The sequence below is a fragment of the Microplitis mediator genome, chromosome 8, assembly GCF_029852145.1.
Source record: "Microplitis mediator isolate UGA2020A chromosome 8, iyMicMedi2.1, whole genome shotgun sequence".
Taxonomy (NCBI): Eukaryota; Metazoa; Arthropoda; class Insecta; order Hymenoptera; family Braconidae; genus Microplitis; species Microplitis mediator.
Genome location: NC_079976.1, coordinates 1,678,478 through 1,693,027, shown reverse-complemented (window position 1 = coordinate 1,693,027; position 14,550 = coordinate 1,678,478). Strand labels below are relative to the sequence as shown.

The 14,550-nt window shown below is 29.2% G+C and overlaps 3 protein-coding genes across 12 annotated transcripts; 1 reads left to right on the top strand and 2 right to left on the bottom strand.

Annotated features, from left to right (window-relative positions):
* Positions 1–832: 832 nt before the first annotated feature.
* On the bottom strand, positions 833–5,413 carry LOC130673783 (PAN2-PAN3 deadenylation complex subunit PAN3). Of its 5 annotated transcripts, none has more exons than XM_057478991.1 (10): positions 5,397–5,413; positions 3,675–3,859; positions 3,446–3,577; positions 3,113–3,364; positions 2,619–2,988; positions 2,422–2,538; positions 2,119–2,358; positions 1,734–2,016; positions 1,272–1,626; positions 833–1,205 (listed from the first exon to the last, which is right to left on the bottom strand). In XM_057478991.1, exons 3-10 carry the CDS (start codon positions 3,521–3,523, stop codon positions 1,086–1,088), a joined length of 1,815 nt encoding a protein of 604 aa, XP_057334974.1. In that variant the 5' UTR covers positions 3,524–3,577; positions 3,675–3,859; positions 5,397–5,413; the 3' UTR covers positions 833–1,085. The 5 variants fall into 5 exon arrangements, with proteins under 5 accessions (XP_057334974.1, XP_057334972.1, XP_057334973.1 ...); XM_057478989.1 differs by lacking the exon at positions 5,397–5,413 and adding an exon at positions 4,351–4,500; XM_057478990.1 differs by lacking the exon at positions 5,397–5,413 and adding an exon at positions 4,196–4,317.
* On the top strand, positions 3,979–5,759 carry LOC130673789 (DNA-directed RNA polymerases I, II, and III subunit RPABC5). 6 transcript variants are annotated; one of them, XR_008990944.1, is made up of 3 exons: positions 3,979–3,993; positions 4,772–5,054; positions 5,518–5,759. XR_008990944.1 is itself a non-coding variant. In XM_057479001.1 (2 exons), exons 1-2 carry the CDS (start codon positions 4,960–4,962, stop codon positions 5,624–5,626), a joined length of 204 nt encoding a protein of 67 aa, XP_057334984.1. In that variant the 5' UTR covers positions 4,792–4,959; the 3' UTR covers positions 5,627–5,759. The 6 variants fall into 6 exon arrangements, 1 of the variants encoding a protein (XP_057334984.1); XR_008990942.1 differs by having other exon boundaries at positions 4,765–5,054; XR_008990943.1 differs by lacking the exon at positions 3,979–3,993 and adding an exon at positions 4,146–4,160 and having other exon boundaries at positions 4,783–5,054.
* Positions 5,760–5,934: 175 nt separating this feature from the next.
* On the bottom strand, positions 5,935–13,889 carry LOC130673784 (proton-coupled amino acid transporter-like protein pathetic). Its single transcript, XM_057478993.1, has 7 exons — positions 13,626–13,889; positions 10,690–10,741; positions 9,854–9,924; positions 9,155–9,259; positions 7,916–8,066; positions 7,715–7,836; positions 5,935–7,554 (listed from the first exon to the last, which is right to left on the bottom strand). The coding sequence occupies exons 2-7, from the start codon at positions 10,690–10,692 to the stop codon at positions 6,528–6,530; spliced, it is 1,479 nt and encodes a 492-aa protein (XP_057334976.1). The 5' UTR covers positions 10,693–10,741; positions 13,626–13,889; the 3' UTR covers positions 5,935–6,527.
* Positions 13,890–14,550: the final 661 nt, after the last annotated feature.

Genomic DNA, 14,550 nt, shown 5'->3' with positions numbered 1-14,550 from the left:
ATCTCTCCTCTCTTTAGTTTCCTTTCCTTCCTCTTCAAACTCTCATTCGCCCTCTAATTCTTCTCGGCTATCAGCATATCAGCATTACGATTATTTTTACTTGGTATATACAAGAGTAATGAAACTTGTGGCTGTCAATGTCATTGCTGGTGGTGCTATTGGTACCCAATGCCACAGACAACTGTAATTTTTGAATTTAAAAACCCACTGTCTGGTGGCGGGTGTTGGGTCACCAGCAACCAGCAGGCGGAGACACGAGAGCGACCGGGACCGGGGCATCCACGCAACAGCAACAGCAATTGCAAAGGAAATGGGATCAAGTTTGAATGATTGCAGAACTAAGTCAGTCTTTCCGGTGTTATTATTAATTCACTCGGATAAAACTACTTTAATGATAAAAAATAATATTGTTTTAATGTTTAAAAATCTAAATTACATTTTAATAAACTAATTAAATAAATAAATAAATAATTATTATTTATAATTTTATTTTTTATCTTCAAAAATAAACATTTATTTTAAAAATGAATGTTTACGAGTGTGTACGGTGGATTCTCACCTTAAAACCTACATCTAAGAGCTGCGTACTTAACTCTACATACAACACACGTATATTCCAAATATTAATTCATTAATGTTATTATTGTTTTCAGTTTACTGTTGATTTAAATCAAGACAGGCTGTCAATGCCAACACAACTTGATAATTTAAATTGTCATCAACATAATTCGTCTTGTTTATTTATATTACAATTAAAATTACACCTGATTATTTAACTTTGCCTGCATATTATGCCTTCCTTATTATTATTATTATTGTGTATGTGTGTGTGTGGGTTCTGTTGTATGATTTAATATTTCATTTATAATTAATATTTTCATTGACACAATTCGTAATTTAAAAAACTGATAAACATTTTTTTTTTAAATTACAGTACCGCTAATTGTTTATTTTATCACATCGGTACATTCCGAATATAAATTTAAACCTGGGCTCCGTTTTAATCCTCTTCGTTTTTCTTCTCTTTTTCTTATTCTTCTTCTTCTTCTTCTTTTCCTTATCAATTATATTTATAATAAACGAACTCAGACGACGGCGTCTTTTGCAGCTTGCACCAAATCGTCGAAAGAATTTTCCAAGCATTGCCGGAGCTCTGCATAACTCACAACTAATACGCTCTGCTCATCACGGGACATTAGACAAATCTATTGATAAAAAATATGTGATAATTATTTATAATGAAAAGTATATATATATTTATAAATAGTGACCTTGTCAGGTGAACCAGCGTCAAGTTTATTGAGACAGGAGACAACGTGGGCCATATCAAGCCACGGCCGATCATTGGGAGTGACCTGATGAAAAACGTAGTCTCTAAATAACTTGAGCATGTAACGGTCACCGGTCTCGGCCCATGTTAACTCCATATTAAGCTCTGGCCTTTCGTTGATCGTCGCAAGTTTGACCAGTAACCTGAAGAGCCGGCCGTTCTCTAGTTCCTTTGCCAGCTCATTTTCTAGAACGTCAGAACGCAGCTGGACTGCGTCCAATTGAGTGTAAAAACGTGCGCCGATCATCGGCATAAGATCCGTAACACTTTTTCGTGCTTGATCTGACAGCAAATATCTATATAATTATTAATCAATAATTAATTACCAACAAGCTTATATTAGATACTTATTAATAAACTCAACTAATAAATAAATATTTAATTTACAAGCTTATTAACGTACAAAATAAAATTACGGAGATCAGTCGAGTAAGAACGCGCAACAAGTTCAAGTGATGCTTGAATATTATCACGATGGACGGCCAATAAACTCCGACATGCTAATGCCAGTACCAATTTACCGAGAGCTATAAGATCTTCTTGCTGATAATGAAGAATCAGCGACAATGGATTCGCTGCGTTACCGTCGAATGTTACCACGTCCGGCACTGCTGCACAACTTAAACGCAAGCGATTCCGTGACGTCAGCAAAACTTTCGTTGGATCTAAACATCGATACGCTACTCCTGTAATTACAAATTGACAACCAGTGGTTGGTAATTTTTATTAGCTGGATGTTAATTTTAATTAATTCATTTTTTAAAAGATTTTTGCTAAAGAAGACGAACCGCCAGAATGGATGACACGTAACGCAGCAGTCAGCTGAATTATGTAACTCCAAATAACACTCTCTGGCAACATACTGCTGTGCTGTTGCCGTAATATTGTATTTTTTGTATGACTGTATGGCCGCGGGGCATTTGGATCTGAGCAAAAAGGATCTGCGTATCCATTTAATTCCGTTCCTGAAAAATGTTTTGTGAGAAGTGTCTCCGCGCCAGGATGGTAATCATACACAAATACGATCGCTGTAATGATAAATGATAATTAATATTGAGATGAATTTAAACTCAAGATTTTTCTTTGCTTACAATTGTCGCCAAATGCTTTGGTAGTAAAAACTTCAAGAAGCTGGACTACGTTTGTATGAAAAATACGCTTCCACATGTCCACTAGTACCATGCACTTGGTATTACCGAGTCGGAAATCTGTAATAAATTGGCAGTTAACGACAAGCAGATGAGCAAGTAAATGAATAAATGAGGAACGAGATCTTGGGATAGGGTACCATGAACACGGCGCAGACAATAACGAACTCCGTTTTTTAAACTGGTGGCTTTGTACGTGGAGGTCTGATACCCTAAAACGGTCGAGGCGGGTTTGTGAATTGGCTCCAGAGGACATAGTTCATGATAGTTGTCAACTTCTGTTGGCAGGTCAGGAAATTGTACTGGGTCGGGTTGGCTTAGTGTCAATGAATTTTTGTGGAGTATGTCCATACGTAGATTGGTACTCATAAAAAAACTTGAATTTACTTGAGGAGGTGGTGGTGTGGACGGGGCAGATGTACTATTTGTTGCTGGTACTTTTATTGGTTTTGTTGATTGAAGGTGTCCAGGTGTACCTGGATATACATATCCTACCTGACTGTTACCAATCTAAATAAATAATAAATAATAATAATTAATGTTACTTTTAAAAACTCATAAAAAAAAATTATTAAAAGAAACTTTTGTTGAAATTGTTGTAATAAATTTTTTAAAAAATAATAAAATAACTTACGTCATTAGTATCATCAGTAACATTATCACCAGCAGTATTATTAACATAAAAATATGTCGTTCCGCCAACATTCTCCTGGGAATGATATGAATTACCAAAAAGATTTGGTGAACTACTAGCACTGCCAGTAAGCCCACGTCCTGGCACAAATTCCGGACTCGCAGTAGCTTTTTTACCAGAGTCCAAAGTTAAGTTCGACAAGTGTTTTGTCACCACATTGGCATTCAATGTCGTCGCCGGGCTCTGCCGGTTCTAAACGTCCAACGAAACCCAGACAATTAAAACCATACTCCCGTCTCCATCGCGAACAAAAAATGTTTTTTAAAAAATTACCATATAAGTAGCGAGCTTTGACTCCAAGGGAACTACATTTGTCTGCGGTGAGTAAGTAACAAACATAGAGGGATCCATATTGTCCTCAGCGTCTACATTGACCAGTTCCTTGACTCACTTCCCGGAAAAATCCTGGAACAATTATTTGAATTTTTTAAAAAATGCAGCAATTTTTTTTTTTTTACTTTATCAATAAACGTGTCACATAAATTGACTTTAGTTTCAATACCTCGAGGTAAATAAAAAAAGTAAACAATCCAGTTAATTATATAAAAAAAAATGAAGTACGTTATCAAAGCAACAGCAATGGCAGCTGATTTTGACAATCCCCCAACCAGGAGAGTTGAGAAAAACCAAGTCACCAGATAACCTTGACAGCTGAATTCCGAGTACTTGGCACTTTCTTCATTAAATCTGTATCAATTCAAAAAAATTTTATTTTAAAAAAATGATCACTCATTTATAATTAAAATAATAATAAGATGGCCTATAAATAAATGGCAAAATTTAATGAGATAAAAAAAATAAGCTACGCGACAAAACTGAAGGTACGCCGTCAACATAACCCATGAATCTGTCAGTGACGTCGCGTCATTAAGAGGCGCGAAAATAAAACTCTGGACAGATTTAACGCGGGTTTAATGACATTTTATAAATAAATATTAACCACTTAATTTTCTTACATAATTAATCAACATATTTAACCAATTAAATAGTCAGTATTAATTAAAAAATATGTATATTATTTACAGACAAAGAATTCTGTAACCACCAATTATAACCCATCCAAGTGTTTATGGTGTTCTCCCTTCTCTTTTCTCTTTCCTCAAAGTTCGAGCTCTCGCTCAGTCACCACAAATATTTATATCCTTTCTCATTTTATTTTACATTTTCTTTTCACTTACTTGTTTACGTATTTATCTTTCTCTTTTTCGTCAACCTACATATATATATATATAATGTGTAAATATATGTTTTACGTATTTACACACACATGTGTGTCATATTTATGTGTGTGTGCTTTCTTTGTTACTTCGATCCAGTCTGCCGCTTTTGTTCCGTATGCTTCCGGTTTTAGCGCCAACAGACACAACTAAGAGCGCATGCGCGTGTTTTTATTAATATGACATCCGGTTTATAAATAATTTATTTACTTTTTTTTATCGTAAATTTGTTAGCGTAATTAATTATCTATCAATTGATATAATTTATCATATTAATATTTATATATATATCTATATATATTTATATATTAATAAATTTATCATAATAATTATTATTATTGTTATTGTGAATAATAAATTATTTAAATTTAAAAGTTTTTAGTTTGCCGCCAGGTGTCAGGCGCGGCGTTCAAAGAGAGCGCATCAGCGCCACGCATGCGTAGAGGCTGAGAAACATTTGAAAGATCTAGAATCTGGAGGATTGACGCAATTTTGAGATCTTGCTGTGTTTAATAACAAGAATAATTGTAATTACTGTTAATTGTTGCTTATAAAAATCATTAAAACAAAATGATTATTCCAGTACGTTGTTTTACTTGTGGCAAAGTCATCGGAAATAAATGGGAGGCTTATTTGGGTCTTTTGCAAGCCGAATATACTGAAGGGTAAATATTTTATAACCTCTATTTTTTTATTACAATTTCTTACGAAATATAATTTAGTTAATTAATTATTTAATTTATTACTCAAGTGATTGATAATTAAATGTTTGAAGAATTTTAATGAGTTTTAATATTAAATTTTCATATGATACCAAAATTAGCAGACACCCGACAGTTTTTTAAACAAATTACATTTTTAAAAACACGTTATTAATTTAAAATTTTAACTCTATAAATTTGCAATAAATTTCGAATTCATGAACTGGCCCTCATATTTTTAATTCGTTCCGAATTTCAATTATATATTAATTTCACTTCGGTAATTTAATTAAAAGAATTACTTACATTATTATTTTTTTTAACCACAAAATTCACATCCCAAAATAAAAATCTTGTCGAATGTAAACTGATTTGTATCAGCGAATAATTGTCACTAATTACTTACAATTAAATTATTTTTTTCTAGTGACGCACTGGATTCGTTGGGATTAAAACGTTACTGCTGCCGTAGAATGCTTCTGGGCCACGTGGACTTGATTGAAAAATTACTCAATTATGCTCCGCTTGAAAAATAAATACTCATCATTCCAACATGTAAATAATTACTATTAAGTTTCTTTATAAAATAAATCATATATTTAATAAAAAAAAAAGAGCAATGATTTTTTCTCAAAAAGGAAATGAAGTAAATAAAATTTCTAAATTATATTATTTGTAATGATTTAAATTTATTACTTATTTATTACTTAATTTAAATGCATTTAAAATTACTAGAAGACATCATCGGCATACAATAATTGTTTGATTGCATTCAACTTGAATGTTGTATAAAAAATTCTTATTTACAAAATGGACTCGGGTTCATTGTTATGATTTTTATCTAACAATTAATTATTTATATTCATATAATTAATTTATGGGTATAAATTGCACATTAATTAACAATTTGTACATAAAATTTTTTCAATATGAAATAACAATTATAGTTTCACGTCCATCCTATAATAAAGTATAAATATATAGATATATATATATGTTTAATTTATGAAGGCACTAAATTTTGAATAGCGCTTTAGTGAAATGTCGATAATTATAATTATATAAATTAAAGCCTCGATTAATTAAACATTGAATACTTTAAGTACAGTTCCAATGATTATAAATTTCTAATTATAAATGTATGCATATTTTCACTGATAAAAATAATTTTTAATAGTAGGAATTTAAGTCTTCAATTAAAAAAAAATACCTCGAAAACTTAAATTATTATTGTAATTAAACTAATTAAATTAATTAGACATTTTGATAAATTTGTAACTAAAAAAAAAAAATGTAAAATGTCGCCTAGGAGATTAAATTTCTTATTAAATTTAAATAAAAATGTGAATGAGGATGATTTTAAATTATAAATTTAAATTAATAATAAAGATGGGGCTAAAATTTATCTAGTGTATAAAGAAATATATAAATAAATTATTAAGCTGCTTTGATAATACCTTCGATAGCTGATTTCGTACCGAATATTAAAGCAAAGCAGCCAATAAAAGCAACTAGGATATTTTTGTACACCATCCATTTGAAACGTCCGAACCCGATGTCCCAGTAGGTGATGGTCTCAATTATCAGCGGGGCAATGAGCCCGAGGAGAGAGAAGCAAAATGCACCGACGAGTTCAACCAGGGGTCCGATGTTTGGTATCGCGATGGCCAACGAAATGCAGATCATTGCCATGCCAGTACGCATTACATATTCAGCTAGACACGGTCTGTTGGGAAAGTGCTCCTTGAGAACTGACCAGCCGATGTCAATGCACACGTAGAATTGTAATCCGAATGTGAAAAATACCGCCAGCCCGATCAGCACTTTGACGACCTGGGCTGGTATTTCATTTATTGGCAAGTTTGCTGTGATAATAGCGTCTGTGCCATTTCCGTACTTCAAATATCCCAGGAAGCCAAGAAGTATGTAAATAAGAGTGACACTTGACATCCCTCTGTTGAGTACACCGCAGATACCAACAAAGTTTTGAGGTGTCTTCATATTATTTTCTAGCGGCATGATAACGCCGATAGCTTCCATTGCGAAAATGGTGACTCCGAAATATGTGGGAAATTCTTCGATCGGGCGGAACAGTGAGGAGGAACTTATTGGCGGCAGGTTTTGGACTAGGTAGTAGAATGTTATTCCTATTCCACATCCCATGAATAAGTTTGCTACCATTGATACTGGGGCCAGGTACTTGAGATCTGGGACGTAGACTACCAGAATCAGTGGGAGAAATAGGCAAGCTATTATCACACGGATAAATGTTTGGTCTAATTGGATGTTTGTCGCTCCTGATAACGTTGCGTTAACTGCGTCAGCTGCTTCTGACGGCATCACAGTTGTTTCATTGTGGCTCATGTAATATTTTATTACCTGGCCAAAATTTTTCGCTATAATAACAGCATACGCACTGCAAGTACCGAAATATGTTACAAGCAAACATATTTGAATTGAATATCTGTAAAAAAAAAATAAATATATATACTATTTATTAATTGCAATTTACTCCTGAATTGATATTTTTATAAATATGTATGACGTTGAGCTTAAAAAATTTTTTTCAATTTTGTGGTGAATCAGCAGACGATTTTAAAAATTTAAAAAACAAAAAAAATTACCTGGAAAATTTAGAAAATTTCCGTCCCCATTTAGGGCCAGTGGCAAATGCATTTTCTGCAATGTCAGCAAATCCCATTCTCGTCCTGTGCGTTTTGTGATATAACACATGCGCGCATTTTACCTGTAAATTAAAAATTAAATATTTATTTATAAATAAGTCTATTTAAATATCTAACAATAATTACTATTAACAAACTTACTAAAATATATGAGCAGTGGGTGCAAACAAGTGACACAAATATCGTTGCAATAATACCGCCAACAAGTCCCGAGCTTTTGAAAGCATACGGCATAGCCAGGGTTCCAGTACCCAAAGCCGCTTTCAGTAAATGCGTTAGCGTGTCGCAGTCACTAGAAAATGAAAATATAAGTTTTTTACACTAAAAAAAATCGGGAGTGATTACGGATTTTATTTACATCCGAATTAATTCCGTCAGAGTTCCGGAGTTTGAGAAAAAATCACTTCGCATACGGAGTAGGGTGGGCCGAAAATCCGCTTTTTTTTAATTTTCATTATTAATACCAAAAATATTTTTATTTGTACAAAAAAAAATTTTTTCGGAAAACAAAAAAAAAATTTGAGCTCGATATCTGAGGCTCGCCAAATCCCGCTAAAGTTAGAAGTTGTTTTAAAATTTTTTTCCAACATTTTTTGATCGGAAATTTAATTCTCTACAAAAAAAATCTTATAATAAAATTACGTAAAGTCGATAGTTACTGAGATAATTTCAATTTTGCTCTAAAAAATATAATTTTTCAAGATATTATCACTTTTTCAGGGTAAAAAATAAATTTTATCATAAAAATTTCATAGGAAATTGAATTTTCTACAAAACAGACCTAATAAAAATTTATTCAAAGTTGATAGTCACAAAGATACTAGCGATTCTTGGTGAAAGCCACCAAATAACGAAAAATGTGGATATCTAAACATAAAACTGCCAGTTTCTGAATAAATATAAATTTCAAGTTTTTACCAGAAGGCCAATTTTGTAAGAAATTTGATTTTCCATGAAATTTATACGATAAAATTCATATTTTACCCTGAAAAATTTAAAATATCTTCATAAATTATATTTTTTTGAACAAAATAACAATTATCTCAGTAACTATCAACTTTACGAAATTTTATTATAAGACTTTTTTTGTAGAGAATTAAATTTCCGATCAGAATAAGTTAGAGGGCCCACCCTCATACGGAGTAAAGGGGCCCTGGTGAAAATTTTTCGGACTTTTCTCTGAAAAACTCTGAAAAAGTCTTTAGAACTTTGAAGAAGTCTTTAGAATTTTAGGACTGAGTTTTTCAGAGAAAGTATCGAAAAATTTTCACCAGGGGGGAGTTCATTTTTCCAGGGGAAAAATTTTGGAGTAAACTGGATTTTATTTAAACCCGCATTCACTCCATGTGATTAATTAGCAATCATTTAAAAAATACTTACGTAGTCGGATTATCAACTTTGCGCTCAGTAAAAGGATTGAAGCTCTTGTGATCCGTCAATGGAACCGCGACCTCTGGGTCTTTGGCTACGACCTGCACTTTGTATCTGCAACAATTGATTTATTGTTAATTAAAAATAGACTAAACAAACAAGCAATTCATTATTATCGATAACTTCCTTTCATAAATTTACATATGTATCTATTTTATATTACTAAGAATAATTAAAACAAATGGAAAATTTAAAATAACACATTTTGTTTATCAACAAACTTTTCGCGCAACGGGACTAAAATTCAAATAATTACTCGGTGGATTCAATTGATTTTCGATTGAAATCAATCTAGTATTTTTACAACCGTAACAATTATCAATTATTTCAATAAACTATGCAATTATTGCGCAATAGATATGCATATCAACGTGGAGTTAACTAGCACACTCTACTCTATCCTTGTTCTACATTTTGTTACTTCGGCATTTAAAAAAAAAATGTTAAAAATTAAATTAATAAAAAAAGTAGAAAATTTCTGCCTCAACTAAATTATATTTAATATCATTAGACTTATTAACTAATATAATAAATTAAGCGGGAAATAAAGGATTAAAGTCGGTTTTTAACTTTAAATTATTTAAGTACAGTGGACATGTACTGTAATTATTATTATTAAATTAAATTAATATATAAGTAGAAACTTACTTAGTTGACAGAGCCTCATCCTGAGGTAAAAATGTGTGCATCTCAGTTGGGGTTTTGTTGTTGCTCTCAACCTGGAACAAAGCCACAGAATATTAATAAATCATAAATATTTAAATTATTACGTACACATTCACTGATAGAAATAAATGTTATTGTTATGACCGAATTTTCTTTGTGCGATAATTATTTATGATACTCAATGTAGAAAAGATTAAAAATTTTTATCTTTTATGTTAACAAATAAAAAGTTTTTTAAAAAAAATTTCATGTCTAAATTTTTATCTTTTTTACGAGTAACGGGAAACATAAAAAAATTCATTCACTTTGAAAATTAAGCGCGAATTCAAATAATTATTAGTGTAAAAATTTAAACATTTCATTAAAAAATTTTTTTATTCTGAAAAATTTGAATTTTCTGACTTTATTTTATTTTTTTTTCTTACTGTAATCAATAATTATTTTATGAGTGAGAATGCAGCAGACAGACAAATTAAAAGCTATAAATAAATAGAGTAAATAATTTTAAAAAATATATTTCGAAAAAATGCACTTATTACCCTGGTGGAAATTTTTCGGAATTTTCTCTGAAAAACTCAGTTCTAAAGTTCCAAAGACTTTTTCAACGTTTAAAAGACTTTTTCAAAGTTATTCAGAGAAAAATCCGAAAAATTTCCACCAGGGTAATTTTTTAATTTTTTAAATGCGCATTTTTAAAAAATTTTATTTTATTTATTATTGACTCCAATTAATAATTTTAAATATGTCTGACATCTGCTACATTCGCACTCATATTATTCTTATATTTTACAAAAAATTTATTGAAAAAAAATAATTACCATTTTGACGTCTTCTATTTATCTTTCTAATGTTTATTAAAATCCAATATCACTGCAAACAAACAAACAAATATGATAATTAAATATATGATATTTATTATATTGATACTTGTCATGATTATTTATATAATTATACATTTTATTAATCATTACTTATAGTACTTAATTAACAATAAATTATTAACAAAAAGTCACGTTGGTTGAGTAGAAATTAATAATAATAATTTTTTACAATCGATAAAAAAAAAATTAACGTCTCAATCTGCCAGAACACATTTATCTCAAATAAACCTCTCATAAATATATGATTATTGACATGATTCCGTGATTATCATAAATATATGCAAACTGAAAAAACAAACTTCGTTACATTACATAACAGAATTATCGATATTATTTATTATTTTAAAATTTTGTCACTTTTATTAACTTGTCAGCACGTAATCTCTGTATTTACAAATAAAAAAAAATACAATTGTAATAAAATAGATAATAAATCGATAATTATATCTTGAATTACTCAAATCACATATTGATAAACTATCTACTGATGCATTGAAAAGTATTTCAAAATTACATTTTACTGTTTATTATTTTATAAACAATATAATTTTTAAAACAATTGCTCATATTATCAAATCTTTGTTTTAAATATAAATACATTTTTTAAATCGACGTATAATAAATTAACCGGATATGTTAAATAGATAAGGATAAGATAAAAAAATATATGTATGTATATATAAGTCTCTCCTCGTGTACTTTCAAAAAATAATCAACGAATGGTTGAGAAAAGGTGTCAATATAAATATATATGGATAATTGTTTAAATAATTAAAAATATGAGTGTATGATAAATATATGAAATGATTGAATAGAAGAAAATTAAATGATTAATCAGTAGAGTGTAGTTTAATTCAATTGAATATGAAAAGCCTTGAATGAAATTTAAGATTTGAGTAATTGGTATTTCTTTAGTATTTAATCTAATTATCGTTCAGTTATTTTTAGTCGCCCACATATTTTTAGTCCAATTGACTAACGCTAATCTATGATATTTTGCCAAAGGTACCGTATTAAGTATCAAAAAGTTATATATTTAATATATATGACCTGATATTAGGAGCGAAAATATATATAGGATCTACATATATTGAATTAAATATTTGTTGCAATATATATATAAAAATATATATTTTTTATTTTTCCATATCCTATTTTTTATATATATTTTTACGGTAAAATGTTGTGTTGGTCATGTTTACATATTTAATTTTATTTTTATATTTTTTAAAAATATATAGAATGATATATTTTACGTGATAAATTTAAATTTCAAGTGCAAAAAATTTTTTGTTAAAATCAAATTTTATTTATTTTATTTATAAACGTGATAAATTTTTTATACTGTTATGATGTTATATATTTGTTACAAATATATGAATGCGGCAAAATTATAAATACAAAAATATGTAATATAAATATCATATATTTTATGGGGTTCAATTTTTTTGGAGTAAAAAATTTTAAAATCCGGAAAAATATATATGTATATTTATATATATTTATCTATGAAACATATACTAGAAATATGTGGAAACCAGGTCACATTTAAAACAGGTTTCAGTTTTAAAAAATGATCTTTTGTAGCAAAGGAAAAAATCAGCATTGATTTTATCTAAAGAATATAAACAGAAATGAGTTGTCTGTCTATTTATATATTTCACTCAAAAAAATGTTTAAAAAACACTTTTAAATTGAGGAAATTTATGATTAGTCATTCGCAATATATAATAATAGTAATTAGTAATTACTTTCTGGGAAATATTCAAATTAGACGTCTATTGGAGTATAAAAGAGTCTTTAGAAAAATCATTTGCCCGATGATTGACCAAAAAGAAAGACAAAAAAAAAATGGATCTATATTCGTCACAAGTCTAAATTTAACTACAAAGAAATTAATTTAAGACGGTCTACATTTTTAAATTTAAATCTACAGACACCGACCTAGGGTGTCCTAAAAAATTGTCTTTCCATAATTTCCAAAAAATATATAACCACCTATATATTTTAATTAACTCCGAAAAAATGAACCAATAAAATAATTTACCAAGATTACTTTATCCAAGTAATCAGTACCTTTACCTGACGAAATAAACCTAAAATAAATATAAAAATTTATATATTTATATCCTTATAACATAAATTATCACCATTGCTTCATCACTATCAAACTTTTTGTCCCCAACATTAAAATAATCTCTCTGATAAAAAGTAATTAAACATATTTACAAAATAATCTATTTTTAAAATCCGATAGTTTAATATCAAGAAGTCAAAATTTGAAAGACGAGCTGACTCCGATTATAATTTAAATTAATTAATAAATTTTTTTGAATTCTCCGTCTGGCGGCAAATTGAGACTTTCAAAACTAGGTAAAATTCAGCAACCGAAATATCAGCAAACTGTTACATCATGCTATCAGCGATACTTGAATTTCATGTCACACATATATGTAGCTACATATGTATATATGTATATTTAACACACATTTATTCTAACTGTACTTCTTCCTTCAAACGTTACTAGAAACCAAACTAATTTTATATTCTGTACTATTTTCCTCGTATATATATGTTATATATATATAACTAGACAAGTATCATGTTCATTGCACTCATTTATGATGCCATCAAGTATATATACATATATATTGTCTTTAAAATATCCACGTGGTCAAAAGCGCCGCATGAACAGACCGAGCATGTGCTAAAAGTCTGACGAAACACGTGAAGCCCCTTACGATCTGTACATTTTTAAAAAAATAAACTACAACTGTTAAATAAATAAAAATATTATATTTTTCAAATTTGCAACATAAAGCGCGGGAATAAAAAATTTGAATTTGAATTAATAATTAAAATGGGTGTCTTACCTTCGGTTAAATTTTACGGAATATAAACATCACTCGCGCAGTTTATTTTAGTATTTATTTAGGGGTTTAAATAAATATTTAGTTGTGAAAATAAATTTAATAAACTATGGAAAATAAAACCGCAAAGTTAGTGTGTAGGTCGTGTACCGACACACGTATCGTTTTTAAATTTTAGCAAAGCTGCCAGGAGGTTCTTCGGTAAGTGGACGTGGCAAGAATTAAATATGGACTGATGAACCGGTTTAATAAAACCAACTGTATGCAATGTGCAATCGAATCCCCTTTCCCGCCTTTGACGTACATTTCCTTCCCCACACTCGATAACCTCACATGTCTCCTTCCACTTCCATTCTTATTTTAACTCCCACTGCTGATGATTCGGCGCCTTCTCAAACGTTTTTATCCACCGCGTGAGTTTACAATTTTCTTTATATATATTATATATCTATATATATATATATATATATATATATATATTGAACTATGAAAGGCGCGGTTTTTAATTGTATTATTGAAAGTTTAAACTGTACACTTGTTTCATAAACTTTAAATGTTTAAAACTTTATCACACGGTAATTATTAATTAAATTAATTAAATTCATTTTAAAGCTATAAAATTTGTTGAAGTTAATTAAAATTAATCAATGAAATAATTAATTAATTTTAAAAAATAATTATTTATCAAAATTACCGCGGAATTTAAATTTTTTAGTTTTCGCGGGAAAAATTGTTTATTTAAAAATTCAAAATTGACAGATTAGATGATCTTTCATAAAAATTAAATGTTACAATAAAAAATTAATTCTAATGGATTTAAATAAATAAAAATATATAATTAATTAGCATGATTACTTTATTATAATTAATTAAAAATACATTATAATTAAAAAACAAAAATAATAAAATTTATAATTTCATTTTGAAT